A 19,526-nucleotide genomic window follows, 5' to 3' on the forward strand; every position below is an offset into this window, starting at 1 on the left:
TGCACTTTGTGTTGCATTAATGTCCTTTATCTCTTCCTTCTAGTTGAAGGAGGGTCACTATTGTTGCCCTTACAGGCCAGGGCCACTAAAGAGACCTGCAGTGGTAACTGCTGGAGAATTTTTTGGTGTGACTAGTGTGATGGCAGATGTGCAGGCCGTATCAGCACCCCATGTTTCTTCCTTGCTGCAGGGTAGATGAGTGTGTACATGAGGGTCTGACTATCTGATAGCTGCAGAAGAGAAAATGCCTCAAGGCTTTGTCTCCATTGGGGCATAGGCAAGTCAGATACCAGCACCAAAGTGGAAGAGCCCATTTGGGAACATGGTTAGGAGCAATGTTCTGCTTAAGCTGTGCACATGTGGCTGCGCAGCAGCCTGGGACTGGCCGCACATCTCGCGTGACTGGCACCTGGGTCCCCATCCTACTGGAATGGAAGGCGGCTGCCTTAATTTTTGGATAATAGTAACTTTTTGCTGGAACCGAAAGGTTGCTGTTAAGCGACATTCATTGTGTATAAATAATTGCTAGTCCAACATATGTAGTTCTATAGCTTTCCAAAAATATCTTCATTGCCAATGATCACAGCACAGATCTAGGATTACTGCTAATGCTACAGCAGAAGTCAGGTTCCCTGTAACTGCTTAAGAAAAATCAAATATTGGTCCTACAGACCTTGACCATGCTACTAACTTGCTGATTTTCCCTGGTAGTCACTTGGGAAGTCTCTAAAGGCCAAAAAGAGGTGGTGGTCCATGTTTCTCACATCATTTTCCTTCAATATTATTACAGAGTTTGGACGAAGTAAGTAAGAGTGATATTGGTCGGAAGATAAAAGAAGGTGTGGAAGAAGCTGCCAAAACAGCAAAGCAGTCTGCAGAATCAGTGACTAAAGGAGGGGAGAAACTGGGCAAGACAGCAGCATTTAAAGCAATCTCCCAGGTACACATGCAGGTGACATGTCTCCTTTGGTGCCCTACCATGCAGGCACCACGTTCACTAATAAGAGAGCTGTTTTTTGGGAGGGGGGAAATCCCTCCCAAACTGTAAGTGTCAAGTTTCAGATGGGTAGCCACGTTAGTGTGTATCAGCAAAACCAACGAGGAGTCCTTGTGGCACCTTAGAGACTAACACATTTATTTGGGCATAAGCTTTTGTGGGCTCAAACCCATTTCATCAGATGCATGGAGTGGAAAATACAGGAGCAGGTATAAATACATGAAAAGATGTGAGTTGCCTTATTAAGTGTAAGGTCAGTCTAACGAGACAATTCAATTAACAGCAGGATACCAAGGGAGGAAAAATAAATTTTGAAGTGGTAATGAGTGGCCCATTTCAGACAGTTGACAAGGTGTGAGTAACAGTAGGGGGAAATTAGTATTGGGGAAATTAGGTTTAGGTTTTGTAATGACCCAACCACTCCCAGTCTAAAGACTGGGAAATTAGTGAATGTAGTTTCGAGAGCAAAACTCTTCCAACGTACAGGAGGTACTTAGAAGGTGCTCGAATAAACCGATATGTTAAAGAGCTGTAAATCAACAGGCTTGGATGGTATACATCTGAGAGCCCTGAACGATCTTAAGCATCAAGTCTCCTGCTTCCTGCTGTGGGGTGGGGGTCCACGCTGAGTGTGACTCCTTGTCAGACGCTTGTACGCTCTGCAAGGATTAACGCACCTCAGCAAGTATTTTCAGTGACAACAAGCAGTGTTTTTAAAACAGAGTAGGCTTTATTAGTCAACTGGAACACAGCATTGGATGTCCTTAAGTTAGCATAAAGAAATGAAGGTTAGAACATAGTCCATCTGGCCAAACCAGCACAGACCCCAGCCAAGCTGTAGTGGATTCCATCTCAAGGCCTGCCTCTCCCTGACCTCCTTGTCCGTTCCAGGTGAGAGCAGTCAGCTTCTTCCAGAAGCCCACACTTTATCTCCTGCTGGTCATCTCCCAGTCTTTTGTCTCCAGGCAAAGCCATGCTAAGTTCACAACCCCGTCTGCTGGAGCTTCCCAGTGTTGATTGTTGAGTCATTGGGGCTTTTCGTTGTCCCTGTGGGCCCTCTGTTGATCTGGATCAGTTTCATTACAGCTCAGACAACAAAGCAACACCCACGTCTCATGTCCTGTGCTGTTCTGAGAGCAAACTTAAACCCTTTTTCCCCCCTGCGGGGTAGCAATGCAAAGGATAGGGCAACTGAGGCACACACCAGCTCCATAAAAATATTACAGAAAAGCCCCACTTTGTTACACCTACCGCTGAACCTTACTTCGGCACCAGATAGGGACCCTTTTTTTCCTAGAAGGGATATAAATACTCCTATGTTATGGCATAAATGTAAGTGGTGCATTCTCTGTAACCTGAAGTCTTTAAATAATGATTTGAGGAGTTCAGTAACTCAGCCAGAGGTCTATTTCAGGAGTGGGTGAGTGAGGTTCTGTGTCCTGCAATGGGCAGGAGACTAGACTAGATGATCATGGTGGTCCCTTCTGGCCTTAAGGTCTGAATCTGAGTCTATAAGCTAAGCTCTAACTGACTGGGTTAGAAGAACTTTCTCATTGCAGATGTATTGCAAATAAAAAAGCATTTGACCCTAGTGGCTGTTGGACAGGGTACTAGGCGAGCTGGATCATTGATCTCATCAGTCATGCCAATTCTTATGTTTGTGTTCCTAATAAGATGTCATCTGCAAAAGGTCAGCTTCAGCTGCAGTAGCAGATATTATACAGTGACATATATGTATAATGAAGCCTGTTAGCTACATCTGCTGCAGTAAGATAACTCCCTTTTCAGACCTGGCTGCTGTTTTTCTGCAAAGCAGGCTGCCAGGCCATCCCTTCCAGGCAAGCAGTCATTTTGCAGGATTTGCTAGTCTTACTGTATACTGAATTTTCTATAGGTTACAAATAATTTTCCCCATACTCTAACATGTTTTTATTTGTTGTTGGATTTAAGGTACCTGACTCAAACGCCTTTTTATGGTCAGAATTGTTCTTTTTAACTTGGCTTTATTTTCTATATGCAAAATGCAGGATTTTTTTTTTGCTTTAGAACAGCAAAATGACTCTTGTACACCAAGAGAATAAATAGAAATTTTAATAGCACAACCTTAGGTTTGATCTGCCTTTTTCTTTCATATTTAGCAGACTTGCATTCCTTTGGATAATCTATCACTCAGTATCATTCATGAGGAATTAGAAGTATTGTTGTGGCCACTACATGCTCCCTCATCTTTCCTTTGTAGTCAGTGAGTGATTTACACATGGTTAATAATGGAATAAAAATCTTTCAAAGTCTAGTCCTTACTTCATATCACAATCTATAACTCCAATTCTGTAAACGCTTAAACGTGTGTAACTTTACTCAAGTGAGCAGTTCCATTAACTCCAGTGGGATTGTTCACCTGGGAAACGTTATGCACGTTTACAAAATCAGAGCCTATTCTGTAAAACGTCATGGAAACTTGACTTACCACATGACCTATTATGGTGTGGTGCTAAACCAGAAACAATCTTATTTTTCAGAATTTTTAAATATTATTTTAGGCAAGAAAACAGAGCATCATAGAGCTACACAAATCCTTGTGGCTTGGGTAAGATACACATCCTGCTGCTGGTAAATAATACCTATATAACTTATGACAGGCTGGCTGCCTAATGCGTTAAAATAAAGTGCTCTCTTTACCAGAGCAAATACAATAGTAGGAGGTTGCACAGCTTGTGATGTAACTGTTTGTTCTCCATAGATATAGTCACTGGAGAGATCTGGAACCTCCAGTGTTTAATAAAAAGAAAAGGAGTACTTGTGGAACCTTAGAGACTAACAAATTTATTTGAGCATAGCTTTCATCAGCTACAGCTCATTTCATCGGATGCATGCAGTGGAAAATACAGTGGGGAGATTTTATATACCCAGAGAACATGAAACAATGAGTGTTACCATATACACTGTAACTAGAGTGATCAGGTAAGGTGAGCTATTACCAGCAGGAGAGAAGAAAAACCCCACCTTTTGTAGTGATGATCAAGGTGAGCCATTTCCAGCAGTTGACAAGAAAGTGTGAGGAACAGTAGGGGGGGAAAATAAACATGGTGAAATAGTTTTATTTTGTGTAATGACACATCCACTCCCAGTCTTTATTCAAGCCTAATTTAATGGTGTCCAGTTTGCAAATTAATTCCAATTCAGCAGTGTCTCGTCGGAGGCTGTTTTTGAAGTTTTTTTTTTTTGTTGAATTGCAACTTCTAGGTCTGTAATCAAGTGCTATAATCAAGACATGTTATAGTCCTAGCCTTAAAAACCTCTGAGGCAAGGATTTCCACAGGTTGTCTGTGCGCTGTGGTTATTTGTTTTAAACCTGCTGCCCATTAATTTCATTTGGTGGCCCCTAGTTCTTATGTTATGTGCTAAGGAGACTACCCAGCTAGTGAGGACTGCTGTCACATCCCCGGGGGAGGAGGATATAGCTCTGTCACAGGGAGGACACTGGCTGCTGGTTCCTTCTGGCAGCAGGCTGTGCTCCATTCCGACGCCCAACCCACCTACCATGGTGATGGAGAACCGTTATGCTCCCCTGGCAGTGAGAAATCACCCCCCAAAAGAGGAGAAGCCATGTACCCTCAAGGCTGGGAGGATCACCTCCATGAATTTATCCAGTTCTCTTTTAAACCCTGTTATAGTCCTAGCCTTCAAAACCTCCTGAGGCAAGGAGTTCCACAGGTTGTCTGTGCACTGTGTTTATTTGTTTTAAATCCTGCTACCCATTAATTTCATTTGGTGGCCCCTAGTTCTTGTATTATGGGAACAAGTAAATAACTTTTCCTTATTCACTTCCTCCACACCACTCATGATTTTATATACCTCTAGCATATCCCCCCTTAGTCTCCTCTTTTCCAAGCTGAAAAGTTCTAGCCTCTTTAATCTCTCCTCATATGGGACCTGTTCCAAACCCCTAATCGTTTTAGTTGCCATTTTCTGAACCTTTTCTAATGCCAGTATATCTTTTTTTGAGATGAGGGGACCACTGTACCGTACGCAGTATTCAAGATGTGGGCGTACCATGGATTTATATAAGGGCAATAAGATATGCTCCATCTTATTCTCTATCCCTTTTTTAATGTTTCCTAACATCCTGTTTAGTTTTTTGACTGCCACTGCACACTGCCTGGACGTCTTCAAAGAACTATCCATGATGACTCCAAGATCTTTCTCCTTATTAGCTGTAACTAAATTAGCCCCCATCATATTGTGTGTGTATATAGTTGGGTTTTTTTCCAATGTGAATTATTTAACACTTATCCACATTAAATTTCATTTGCCATTTTGTTACCCAATCACTTAGTTTGGATCACAAACATTCTCTAAACATAACATATACATTTAAACAATCTCTAACCTTGATGTCCCGATCTGTGCGATTAGGATCTTAGGATAAAGTCTCCTCCCTTGGTGTTCACACCTCAACTACTAGAAGAGGGCGTCATCCTCCCTGATTACACTAACCATGTTATCCCTAGCCTGATTCTTGCTTGTATATTTATACCTGCCTCTGGAAATTTCCACTACATGCATCTGATGAAGTGAGTATTCACCCACGAAAGCTTATGCTCCAATATGTCTGTTAGACTATAAGGTGCCACAGGACTCTTTGCCGCTTTTATTTCTAGTTATTACTCAACAAATATATGCAGCCATGTGCTCAGTGTTACATCATAGGCAACTGAAGAGCAAGTGAGGGCTGGGGAATCAAACTCACAATTTATATTGGCTTCTGACATCTCCAGAAAGGTCAGTACCAAATAGTTCATGGAGCACAGTTTGATAGGAAATATTTTCAGTCCAAAAATGTAGACCAGTTCTAATCACTAAAGCACCATAAGCTTTTCTAAGGCCAAACTTCCCTTTATACCGCTCTGGCAATGTGAAGGATCCTTAAAATTTTTATACCTGTTTTATACTCCTGGGGGAATTCACAGAGACAATGGGAATAATTCACTAAGCAGGCAGGCTGCTACATTCTGCTCTGCCTGAGGGGATGGAGCCTGCACCATGTTTACCTCCTCAGAAACACCCCCAAGTCCTGCCTCTCCAAGCATACTGCAATAGTGAGCAAGAAGTCTCTCACACACACACACACGCTGCTGGGGAGGGGCATGTGACAGGTCTTGCGGCTTCCCCATCAGAAGTCATTTTTCTGCAGGGAAGCAAAGAAATCTGTGGAGGACATTAATTCTGGGCACACGCAGTGACACAGAATTCCTCCAGGAGTAACAGTGGCAAGGTGGAGGAGAGAGGGGATAGAAAAGGTGAGGGTAATACAGCTTTTGCCAATATCTTTGGAACACTGCATGGCTGGTCACTTATGAATGGGTGCTTTCGCTGGTAGGTCTACCATGGCACTTGCTGCTTGGATCCTTGTTCACAATCTGGATATTGTCTGGTTGGGTTCTCCTGAGACAGGGTAGGGTTGTGGTCATGTCATCTCGCTGTGCCAATGTAGTGCAGTTGGTTTTAGGATTTGATGAAAAACTGAGAGTGAGTTATAGAACAGGAGGGAGGAAGGAAGGGGGAACAGAAAACAACCCAAAAGAAAGGGAGACAGAACAGGATCTTGCATGCCTTTACGGTGCTGGCAATTAGGTATGTCCACTGATGGGCTGAAGTCTGGATGTCAGAATAATATAATGATTTTCTCAAAAACAAAGTTCCTTGAACAAGAGGCCTTCATCTCAGGAAGACAGTCTTTCTGTTTGGTCCCCTTCTGTCTTGGGGCCAAGGAAGGTGAAATGAGCTGGGTTGGGAGAGCACTTTAAAGTCTCTTTAAAAGCCACCAAAAAGGAATAAGTGGGTGGCATAGTTCATCCCCTCATTTTTATTTTTATTTTTATTTTTATTTTTACTAATTAGGCCTAACATCCACCCTACATTTTCTGTTTTTACCAAGCAAGATTTTAACGGTTCTTGAACCATATTAGCATGCCCTTTTCGTTTGGATTAATTTAATTTTTTGTCTGTTTTATTGCACTTATTTATAACATTTATTATTGAAAACAACTTAACCTATTTTTTATGGTTAATTTTCAAACAGGCAAAAAGTGGTGATGTTGTGACATTTTATGAACTTGCACATACTTCTTACATTTGAGCTTACAACTGGGGTAAATTTTAAGGTCCAGTAAAAACAACAGGCCTCTCCTTGGTAGAGGCTGCCCAAAGATTATTTGTGTCTCAGTCTAGAAAGTCCCTTCCCTCAACCAAGAGAGAGAACATATCCACTGCTTCTTCCTCTGGCTTAGCTACACTATTGAGACATATCCACACAAACCCATGTGGTCCAGAGGCCTGACTTGAATTCAGCCCCAGAACCCGTTTTCTCACCAATGGTGATGCAGTTTTGCTGTGAATAATTTGGCTACCTGTTTTTTGGCTTACAGATGCACTTTTCAGGTGACCCAGAGCTTTTTCTCTTGCTTGGGTCTGGGATTGAGAACTGGATTTGGCTGACCTTGAAAATATGCTCTCCTATAATTTTGTCTGCCTCTCCCTGTTCTTAATAGCAGATACATTTGTCATTTCATTCCTGATCTCCTGCATTTTCTGCAGTCCTGTAGCTCTTTTCTTCCTAACTGGAATCGTAGAATTCAGGATTTAGGAATTTATTCTTCCTTAAAGCCAGGCAAGTCAGCACTATCTTTCAGTAAGAATTCTCACCTGAATTGCCAGGATTTCCACTCCTCCCCTCTTCAGAGACTTCTTTACCAAGTGTCTGTTAGTTTGGTTAGTTCCCCAGGTTCCTTTCCACTGTTTTATTCTCAGCCTGATCCACACTGCTGTTTTATTGTATGTCTGCTGTTAACTTCCCAAATGCAGGGCCACATTTAACCTTGTTTTAAGCGAGTGCATCTCCACTGAAGTTGATGGTGTATTTGCTTACAACAGAGCTGAACGTGGCTCACAGACTCTACCTTCTTTTCGACTGAGGTGCAAGAATGGACTTGTTGCAGAAATCTAACAGGAATGTTTTTCCTTTCAGGGAGTAGAAACAGTGAAGAAGGAAATAGATGAAAGCGTTCTAGGGCAGACGGGTCCTTACAGACGTCCTGAGCGACTTAGGAAAAGAACGGAATTCGATGGAGAGAAGGTCAAAGAGAGAATATTTGAAGCTAATGAGTATGTATTGAATAAAGAGAGACTGTTGCCAAATATGATATGCTGAACATTATCTGATGAATGTTTTCAAACTTGGGCCACAGATTGGGAGGTGGAGTCTAGAGGTTAGGTCATGCTGCAGGGATAAGGGATGGTTTGAGGGAATGATCTTCTCTGAGTATTGGGCTGAAGAAGCAGGGCAGGGATAGAAGATCAGTGGCACTCCATTTCTATGGGGAAGAGGGCTGGTGCAGTTATTGATTGTAGAGTCTCCCTAATCAAGACTGCAGCCAGTTTCTGTTGGAAAGCCATATTTTATTCCTCTTATAACTTTGGTTTGACCTGAAGATTGGCAAGTTTATTCTGAAGGCAAAATACAATATTTCTGCACAGTTGGAAGAAAATGCATCAGATGTTTGAGTTACTGGGCATTAACAAAGAATATATTGTCCTGACTTGAAATTTTGATTTGTGTATTACAGTATTTTTTCTTCCCCACCTCAGACATTTGAGCAGGTCTCTATGATATTTCCTACGTCTCACTGTCAACATAAGCTTAATGGGATCAAATCTGAACTTCTGATCTTTCCTTCCAACCCCTCTCCATTCCACCCATTCACTCAGGCTCACACAATGTGTGACCCAGGTGTCAGCTGCAGTCTGCACGGATGCTGGACAGTGAATAGTCATCACTATCTTTGTTCTTGTCTCCAGTCTCATTTAAGAGCTCGGTTCTTGATTCATGAAATACTTGCCTTTTGCTCTTCCCTAGGGAGGCAATGGGTGTGGTGCTGCACAAGGATTCCAAATGGTATCAGCAGTGGAAAGATTTCAAGGACAACAATGTGGTCTTCAATAGTAAGTGTTCCCAAGGCTTAAGGAACAGAACTTCATTTCCAGTTATCTCTGCTCTCTTACCATCTGGGCAACTAGTCTCAACAGAATACAAATCATGGCCATTTTTGTCATTGCTGTTATTGTGAGGCGGTGTGAGATGGAAAGTAGGTGTAGCTGCTGACACTGCAGTTATTCCAGGCTGCTCCATCTGTGTTGGGACACACCCTCACAGTCTTTAGCAGAAAGCTATTTTTCCACTGCTCCTTGTTCTTGAAATCTGAATTGCCCACTGCGTGTTTCCATCTTATAGATGGCTGTGACCGACAGCCGTAAGAGTACTGAACTCTAAACATGGTCCTTATAGCCAGGATGCATCTGATTAGGAGGAGAGGCCAGAGCACTGTATACAACCTGTGAGTGGCATTAAGCCTGTGACTCGTGTAAGAGTGTGGGCAGACTGTGGGCTTCTTTCTGACACAAAGCATATGCCACAGGGTCTTGCCTGCAGCAAGCCAAGTTCTTTTTTTTTAATTGGTCCCATCTCTGGGATTGTGGGCATGTCACCTCTTTTTTGGACTGTTTGTAATCCCAGTTTCCCATCAGCACCATTAGCTGTCAGTATTGCATCCTGTGCTTATTGGGTAATACATGATAAGTAAAAATGCCCTTCTGCCATGTACATTGGTCAAACTGGACAGTCTCTACGTAAAAGAATAAATGGACACAAATCAGACGTCAAGAATTATAACATTCAAAAACCAGTCGGAGAACACTTCAGTCTCTCCGGTCACTCGATTACAAATCTGAGGGTGGCTATCCTTCAACAAAAAAAACTTCAAAACCAGACTCCAAGGAGAGACTGCTGAATTGGAATTAATTTGCAAACTGGATACAATTAACTTAGGCTTGAATAGAGACTGGGAATGGATGAGTCATTACACAAAGTAAAACTATTTCCCCATGGTATTTCTCCCCCCCCACCCCACCCCCCACTGTTCCTCAGATATTCTTGTTAACTGCTGGAAATAGCCTACCTTGCTTGTCACCATGAAAGGTTTTCCTCCTTCCCCTCCCTGCTGCTGGTGATGGCTCATCTTAAGTGATCACTGTCCTTACAGTGTGTATGATAAAACCCATTGTTTCATGTTCTCTGTGTGTGTGTGTGTGTGTGTGTGTATAAATCTCCCCTCTGTATTTTCCACCAAATGCATCCGATGAAGTGAGCTGTAGCTCACAAAAGCTTATGCTCTAATAAATTTGTTAGTCTCTAAGGTGCCACAAGTACTCCTTTTCTTTTTGCGAATACAGACTAACAGGGCTGCTACTCTGAAACCTGACATAAGTAGTTTGGCTTGTTAGTAAGGCTGAAAGGAGTAAAGCGAGCACGCTGAAGACATATTTCAATGAATCAGAAATAACTTGACCAAAGAAAGCTGCCTGGTGTCCAGTTTGCCCTTGTGTTCTCCAAGATAAATCACAAAATCCTTTAACCTCTCCATTGCTTTGATTGTTAAGAATTTTTTCCTAATATTTACCCTGAATAGTTCCTTTTCTTTTTGCTCACTTGCTCCTTGTCCCACTCTTCTGAGACAGGATTCCCTTGAAAGTACTCGTTGGTCACCCTGACATCCCCCAGAATAATCTCTGCTAGACAATACATTTTAGCTCCTTCAGACTCCCCTCATGTTACATAGGTTTTGCAATGATTAATTGCTTCTTTAGAATCATAGTTAGAAGCGGCTGCAAGGGTCATCTAGTCTAACCCCCACCAAGATGCAGGGTTGTTGTCCTTTTCTCTAGTTTTTATATGTTCTTCCTGAACTTTGGGACCCAGAGCTTCACACAGTAGTGCAGGTGGGGTTGTACCAAGGCTATGTAGAGCAGAGCTAGTTGTTGTTCCCTTTGTATATTCTATACGGTATATGTGAATATATCAGATAGTAAAACTAGTTTTTAGAAGGAGTAAGATTCAGAGCTTAAGCCAATCATTGACTGATATGCTTTGGGAAGAAACTTACACTGTGGGAAGGTTTTCCCATAACTACCCAATGCAGCTTCTTCTGGAACTAGCTGCTGTCAGAGATAGAATACTGGCAATTTTAATCTGTTTTTGCAATTGGATTATACTGTCAATTCCCTACTTTTTAAACACACGCTTCTATATCTGTCTTGGAGATGCTGCTTTGCAGGATCTCATCTCCTCCTTCTGTCCACTAATGCCCACCCTTCTGATCTCTGGTTTCCTAAGAACAGCTACAAAGGCTGTAGCAGAGGGGTGGATATTGCCCATTCATCCCAGGAGATTTATTTCTGTTTTACACCTTATCTTTGTCCTCAAGGTTTGGGAGTGCATTGCTGCTTAGAGCCTTGTTGTCCTTGCTCTACAGGAGAACCTCAGAGTTATGAACACCTCCGGAATGGAGGTTGTTCGTAACTCTGAAATGTTCGTAACCCTGAACAAAATGCTGTAGTTCTTTCAAAAGTTTACAACGGAACATTGACTTAATTCAGCTTTGGAACCTTACTGTCCAGAAGAAAAATGCTGCTTTCCTTTTCTTTTCAGTAGTTTACATTTAACACAGCACTGTACTATTTGCTTTTTTTATTTTTTCCTTTTTTCTCTTTTGGTCTTTGCTGTTGCCTGATTGTGCACTTCCAGTTCCAAATGGGGTGTGTGGTTGACTGATCAGTTCATAACTCTGGTGTTCGTAACTCCTGAGGTTCTACTGTGCTTTCCCAGACATAAATCAGCAAGGTTTTCTCTTGGATCAGGAACCTGCTGAAAGATAGTGGCCTAATGTTAGTACCCTGCACTGCCACTGACCTGGTTTTGGATTACATTCCTGGATGTTTGCTTTCTGGGCGCAGGTGGTGTGTTATGGGGAGGGATGGAAGGCCTTACACCAATGCTCCATCCTGCTGGGATGATTCAGGAGCACTATTTGCTGAGTTGGCAGATACTTTAAGTTCTCCTAGGCCAGAAGAATGGCAGCTGTATGATCTTTGGGCTCTGACGCTCATGCAGAGGAGAAACCGATCTGTAAAACTATGGGGAAAAAAAATTAATGGTTAAGATAATTTATCTCTAATTGCGGGAAAGTAAATGACAAAAAAAAAAAATTTTGTCAATGAAGTATTGAAATAAATTAAATCATAAGACCGATCTGGAAAGGACTTCATAAGTAAAGTCCAAACCCCTCAGTCAGACCTGTCCACTCTTCCACTTGAACATGCTAATTCCAATTTAAGATGCACAAAAGAGTGAAATGGCAAGGCAATGATGCTGATCTCCTTTCTTCTTTCAGGGTTCTTTGAAATGAAGATGAAGTATGATGAAAGTGATAACGCCTTCATTCGGGCATCCAGAGCTGTTACAGACAAAGTCACTGATTTAATAGGTAGCATTTCATCTTTGTTGAGAAGAGTCTCTTGAGGGTTACATGACACACAGCTGAGACTCAGGATTAACAATAGGAGTATTAGTGCTGCTGCCCGCAGTGTGTTACTAGCCTTTGGGAAGGAATTTTGGGCTTACATATATGCAAAATATCAAGATCATAAGTCTTGTGGAATGTTGTAGTAACCAGCTGCTGGATCAGAAGTGGGCAGTTATGACAGATGGGGATGAAATTAAAACCCCAAACACAAAGTTTAGCTCTGACTTGGCAGAACTGATTTTTGTGACGGCTGTGTGTCTCCTTATCTTTTGGCAACACTTGTGCCAAGAAAGGCTCATTGAATTGAATTGCCTTGTCAGGTGGGCTGTTCTCGAAGACAGAAATGTCAGAGGTTTTGACAGAAATTCTCAAAGTGGACCCAGCTTTTGACAAGGATCGGTTTTTAAAGCAATGTGAGAACGACATAATCCCCAATGTCCTGGAGGTGAGTTAGAGGGGCAGGGACATGATGCACTTATTTTTGCCCTTAAAATCTCACAAAAGGCTTCCAACTTAGACTATTTGATTTTGCTAAAGATAAAACTCAGTGCTGGGTGGCTGGCTTTTTGCCTCTCAAACTCCGGGTTCCAGCCCAGCTTAATTAACTGGAAGAAATGACTTTGTGTAAGGTGTGATGGATCTCAGGTCAGGAGAACCACTCCACTCAATCTAGCAGGTTTTAGACCTTGACTAGACTGGAAAACTGCCTCTACCCCTGAGTGATGAATGCTTAAGAGCTCCAGAGGGACCTAACATGTTTAGATGAATGGGTAGTATTGTATGCAGTGTGGTTGTAGCTGTGTTGGTTCCAGGAGATTAGAGACAAGGTGGGTGAGATAATCTTTTACTGGGCCAACTTCTGTTGGTGAAAGAAACAAGCTTTCAATCTTACGCAGAGCTCTTCTGCAAGTCTGGATCTGAACTGGACCAGACCTGAAAAAGAGCTCTGCATAAGCTCTAAAACTTGTCTTTCACCAACAGAAGTTTATCCAATAAAAGGTATTTCCTCGCTCTGGTTAGTATAATGACAGACAATATGTAGTGTTGACAAGCGGGGTGGCAAAATGAATTACAGGCTTGAAAGGACTTTGTAAGGAGAAGTTGAAAAGATTGGGACTGTTTAGTTTAGAGAAGGAAAACGAGAGTGATATATAAACACATGGATGCTAGAGTAAATAAGAATGCTATTTATTTCTCATGATGTAAGAAGAGGGAGATGTGCAATTATAGTGCAAGAGGTGTATTTAAAACTGATCAAAGGAAATACTCCTTAATACATTTCACAGTTTGTCTGGAGCTCGTGGCCATAAGAGCTCGTTGAGCCAGTTGCTTAGGATGATTCAAAAGGGGATTTGATGTTTATGCGTAAGCAGGACATCCGCAGTGAGGTGTCATTATATTTTGAAAGCAGATGTTGTGTGGTCACATCTGTGTGTAATAACTGATCAGTTGTCTCTCTCAAACTGGCTAAATACAGGGCTGTATCTGTAGTGTAGACTGAGCCTAAAACTAAGGAATACAGGAATTGTCATACAGGATTGGACCGCCTTTTTTCCTGCTTCTAACAGTGGCCGATGCTAAATGCTTCAAGGAAGGTACAGAACCCTTAGATGGACGCTTGTAAAATAGACTGCCCGTGGGGAAGGGTCTTTTTAACCCCAGGCAGTAAGTTCACTGATGACTTGAAGCTTGAAGATTTATTATGTCTATTTCATTGAAAGGTATCCTGCCTAATGGAACTCTCGATGTTGTTATGCCTATACATGTCCAGTTCTCTCTTGAATCCAACTAATTTCTTGGCTTCAATAATATCTTATAGGAGTAGGTGCCACAAGTTAATTATGCAATATTTTTTTTTAAATCCTTGCGTTAGTTGGAAATGCATTATTGCCTTTCAGTTTAACTGAATGTGCCATTGTTGACCTTTTGCCATGTTGAAAATTGACCATTTGTTCCTGCTGTTTGCACCTGCTTCTGAGTTCCTGCTAAAATACATCTCCCAAAACTTGGAAAATTGCTGGAAGGTATTAACACAGTTTGGTGCATGTTACCTACTTAAGCCTAAATCTGTGGTTATCTCAAGCGGTATGTATTTATAGGTACTTCTGTACTGCTCATCACCTTAATGTCTGAAATTTCATCTCTCACAATGTTGAGTCACGTTAGGAGAAAGGTGTCATGGCATAATGTAGGATTTAAAGAAGGTCACTTTTCAAGAGTTGGTAGTTTGACAGATGCTCTAGGACAGATGTTTTAAAAGTTCTGTTGTTTGTATTGCTTATATATTACTTCCTTTTTTTAGGCTATGATATCTGGAGACCTGGATGTCCTCAAAGATTGGTGCTATGAAGCAGTAAGTATAAATATTAATAATGGGTCTTAAAAGGCAGGGGATTCTCCTCTGGAGCCCTCTGGTGTTAATTTTGGGCCTGAAATGTCCCAAGATTAGGTTCAGCATAGCCCTAACTGTGGCCAAACAGCCACCATCCCCATTTATAAAAAGAAAAGGAGTACTTGTGGCACCTTAGAGACTAACAAATTTATTTGAGCATAAGCTTTCGTGAGCTACAGCTCACTTCATCGGATGCATTTGGTGGAACATCCGATGAAGTGAGCTGTAGCTCACGAAAGCTTATGCTCAAATAAATTTGTTAGTCTCTAAGGTGCCACAAGTACTCCTTTTCTTTTTGCGAATACAGACTAACACGGCTGCTACTCTGAAACCTGTCATCCCCATTATAATATTGCTGTGTGCCTTGTCCTTCCTTTCCCCAGTCCCTCGCTCATGTTTGTCCCCATCATTTGGTCTTCTGAGAAACATCTACCTTGCTCTTGTGAACTATAAAATAGTAAATAGATGTTTTCCCAGGTATCTACTATGATAGAATTTCAGTATTGAGTCCACTTCTTTAAACACAAATGTATGTAAACTGCATCTGATCTGTAACTTCAGCAATAGCTCCATCACATTTTTTTAAGTTTGTGGAAGCAACCTTTGTCTGAAGATTCATTTATCTTGGCCTTTAAATGCTGTCTGTTTCTGCTGCCCGTCCTGCTCCAGAATAGTTGGGCTGTTGACAACACACAGAAAACTATATCCTTTTGTTAAAAAGGAAATGTAATTGCTCAACATTTTTAATGTTTTAAAGTTGCATCCATTTCCACCACAAGAGGACTGGAATTTCACATAACCAGATAAGCTTGTGCAGGGAATCTTTCGCATTTTGAACTGGGCAGATCCTTTTCATGGGGCTTTAGTCTTTTTTGATTGTTTGTGTCTTTAGTCTGAATAAAGACCCACTGTACCTTGGTATAACAGAGTGGGATGTTTAAAGCCTTCTGGAAGCATTTCAGCACTGATTTATACGTACTTTAGTTTACTCTGTAGAACAACCCTCTTGAAAAGTTTGTAGAGGAGGCAGCAGGCTTACCCCCATGCTTGAATTACTGAGAGGCAAGGGTTTCCTACGTGTTTTATTTTAAACTTAAAAATAAAACTAGCCAAGTTGAGAGTCAGCTGCAAAACCAGCTGAGGAAATTAATAGAGTGTCCCATCGATGGGAGAATCTAGGACATCACAGGGTGGGGAGGTCTCAAATGCAATTGTGCAAATCGCTATTTGTAGCAAACTAGCACCATGTGCTAATGTTAGAGAGAACAAGGGAAATAGCCATTCCCAGAGATGGTCTCAAACTCTCACGAGCTATAACAGGAAGAGAACAAATTACTCCCTCTAAAACTTTTCTGACTCTGCCTTGTTTGAGAACCCAGTGGTTAGCACAACTAACTTTTTTGTACTGGTGACCCCTTTCACATAGAAAGCCTCTGAGTGTGACCGGCCTTATAAATTAAAAACACTTTTTAAAATATATTTAACACCATTATAAATGCTGGAGCAAAGCGGGGTTTGGGGTGGCAGCTCACAGTTCGTGACCCACATGTAATAACCTCGCCACCCCCTGAGGGGTCCCAACCCCCAGTTTGAGAACCCTGTGCTAATGGTGAAAGTCCAATATAATAAATTTAGTGCAGACTTGTGTGTATAATAACTCTAATAAACAACTGGCCAATGTTCAAATCAGGTTTGAGAATAACTAAATACAACCCACTAGCTCTCGGGGTGCAGTTCTTGGTTCAGTAAAGTTTCCCTGTCTAATCTCCCTTCAGAACTCTCTGCTTTGACTCCTGTTAGTCTAACCTCCTTACCAGTAAGCTTCTGCAGGATATTTGCACTTCTAGGATTTGTGATGAAGATCAGAAGCTTTTCAAGGCACGGACTGTGCCTTCCTTTTTGTTTGACCTATGCCTAATATATTGCTGGAAGCAAATAGCAATTCAACATCCATGACAACAGGTTTTGATGCATAAATAATAATAAAGCATGTGTGTCTAAAAAGGAGCCAGGAAAAACTAGGCTAATTTCCAAATTCTGTGTACTGGGGAAATGGTTAGAAAGTTCACTTGCTTTCCAGACTGTTTCCATGTTTGCTGTCAGATCAGAACTAGCTAGCTGGGTATGTGTATGTTCTATGTCATTAATTGTATGGTTACTGTTATGTCCAGCTGCATGACAGAGGGAGTCCCAGACAGGGCAGGATTGTGAGACCCCCTCTCCCCCCCCCAGAGCATTTACCATATTCATGCAAATATCAGGTGGTTTCATTAATTAGCACATTTGCAAAGAACTGAGATTGTTCAGTGTGTTCACTTTGGTTTATTTGTTTTGAAATGTTCACTGTAAGGAATCCTCCCTCTTCCTTTCCTTTGTCACTGATTTCCTAGGATATGAAAAGTTCAAACATGTAACCAAAGTTTATATTGCTTTATTTAGACTTACAGTCAGCTTGCTTATCCAATCCAACAAGCCAAAGCAATGGGTCTCCTGTTCCACTCCAGAATTCTTGACATTGACAACATTGATGTAAGTTTCCCATTTTCTGTTCCTCCTCGGAGGATGGATCAAATCCTGAGCTCCAACTCAGACTTGCCGTCTCACATGGGCAAATTCCTATTAATATTGGTATTATGGCAGTAAGTAGAGGCCCCAGCTGAGATCAGTGCTCCGCTGTGCTAGGTGCTGTACATACACATCGCAAGAGACAGTTCCTACCTGAAGAGTTTATGATCTAAATCGACATAACAGACAAAGGATAGGAAGAGAATCAGTACCACAGCACAGTACTTCTCATGAACTTCATTAGTAGCTTGCCTGTGAAAGGACCTCAGAATGTGCCCCGATATCATTGCTTTACAGTTTACTAAATTGCCTAGAAGAGACTCCATTCCTGTTGCTCCCTTTTTTTACAGTTCTGTGGGATTTGGGGATGGTTTAAGGCTGCTGGATTATGCTATGTTTTACAGCACTGCTGTCTTATTGTTTTAGGGTTTCCATTTCTCTCAGAAAATGCTGTATGCAGTAAAATTGCTGCATCTTTATTTACATCTAAAATGTAGTTTTATGATGCATGGGCACTTGTGATTCCCTGAGCGTGTAGAGTGTTTTTTCTGCTTCTCTTCAGCAAGTATTTCACACATTGTGTTGTGACTCACCCCTTCCAAGGCTGCTCTAGGATTTGCCATTAATCTTGCTAACATCAAGATGCAGAACCAGGGAGAAATATAGCAACCAACAGAGGTTGTGGGAGAGGATCATTGAATTTGCTTCTTAGCAGCAGTATCCTGCTCTGTTAGCAGTTCCACTATATGAATCACATCCCAGAGGGAGCTCTGTTCTGATGCTTGTCGTTTTTCAGCTTAGGCACTGGCCCAGTGAGACAGAATTGCAGGAATATTTTCCTGTTGTGATCAAATTCTGGTTACAGACTTCAGAGTCCTTGTTCCATTGCTGCAAAGGCACCTTGGTGTAAATCTATACCCAGGCAATTTAGAAAGACTAATGATTAAGGCAGATATCATTCACCTTGTGCATGTGTGCAGATGGCTAGGTTGGTGCTCGTTGTGGTTGATAATTCTTGGTGAACATTTCAGTGGATCAGGTTCATGCAGTGCAGGAAAACCTGCCTGAGAGAAATGACTGTAATTCCCAGAGACTTTTGTTGGGGAGGGAGGTTTATGGTTGTGAGTGAAGCTATTTTCTTACTAGATACAGTATCGGATATGGAATCAGTGGTTAAATATATTTATGGATTGATCCCCTCCTTCCAAACTAAAGCAGATATTTTCATCTGATTAGATGGAGAACATAAAGTTGTTAATGATACAGAAATTGCAGCAGTGTTCAGTAAATATTTCTGTTCTGTATTTGGAAAGAAGCAGGATGCACTCGTATAATCTGAGGATGATGAAGTACTTTCTAGTCGATTAGTAACTGAGGAGTATGTTAGACAGCATCTACAAGGTGAGGGATAAACATTTTAAACTAACAGGCCCAGATAACCAGCACCCAAGAGTCCTAAAACTGCTGGCTGAGGAGATCTGTGGCCCACTGATGTTAGATTTTAATAAATCTTGGGATACTGGGGAACTTCCAGAAGACTGGAAGAGTGCTAATGCTGTGGCAATATTCAAAAAGACAAGCAGGATGACTCAAGTAAGTGTAGGCTGGTTAGCCTGACGTCAATCCCAGACAAAATAGAGAAGCTGATATGGGGATTCAATGAATCAAGAATTAAAGGATAGCAATATAATTCATACTAGTCAGCATGGTTTTATGGAAAATAGGTCTTATCTCATCAGAGAACGAAATCAGGTTTCACAAGTTTGATAGCTGTGTAGATGTAATATACTTTTGTACACACAACATTCTGATTAAAAAAATACTAGTATACCGTACTAAAATAAAACACCCCTCACTTTCTTCTCACCACCAGTGGCTGGAATCAGAACTCTGTGGTTTTCACCACAAAATTCTTCACAATTCCTTCTGTTACTGAGGGTTTTCTCTGTATGTAGTTGTATAGTTAGTATTCTACTTAGTTGCCCTGGGTGATACCCTCACCAAGGTTCAGACACTGCCCGTTTTGGAGAGCAGGGGGAGAAAGGAGGCAATCCCCATCCGTGATCCCCCACACAATGTGCTTGCTCTATTTGGGTGAGGGTCACACCAAGGAGCAGTGTTCAATTTGTAAATTGTTCACTAAAAGAACTCGGAT

The 19,526-nt window shown here is 41.6% G+C and overlaps 1 protein-coding gene across 3 annotated transcripts in view; it reads left to right on the forward strand.

The window, feature by feature from the left end:
- TIMM44 (translocase of inner mitochondrial membrane 44) overlaps positions 1–19,526 on the forward strand; it is a 49,439-nt gene that overhangs the window by 12,801 nt on the left and 17,112 nt on the right. For all 3 annotated transcript variants that reach the window (XM_038384499.2, XM_043502872.1, XM_038384502.2), the window contains 7 exons: positions 791–940; positions 8,025–8,161; positions 8,913–8,998; positions 12,283–12,375; positions 12,735–12,859; positions 14,717–14,767; positions 17,246–17,335. In XM_038384499.2, coding sequence (XP_038240427.1) covers positions 791–940; positions 8,025–8,161; positions 8,913–8,998; positions 12,283–12,375; positions 12,735–12,859; positions 14,717–14,767; positions 17,246–17,335 — 732 coding nt within the window. The remainder of the gene's footprint in view (positions 1–790; positions 941–8,024; positions 8,162–8,912; positions 8,999–12,282; positions 12,376–12,734; positions 12,860–14,716; positions 14,768–17,245; positions 17,336–19,526) is intronic.

The sequence above is a fragment of the Dermochelys coriacea genome, chromosome 25 (genome assembly GCF_009764565.3).
Source record: "Dermochelys coriacea isolate rDerCor1 chromosome 25, rDerCor1.pri.v4, whole genome shotgun sequence".
Taxonomy (NCBI): domain Eukaryota; kingdom Metazoa; phylum Chordata; order Testudines; family Dermochelyidae; genus Dermochelys; species Dermochelys coriacea.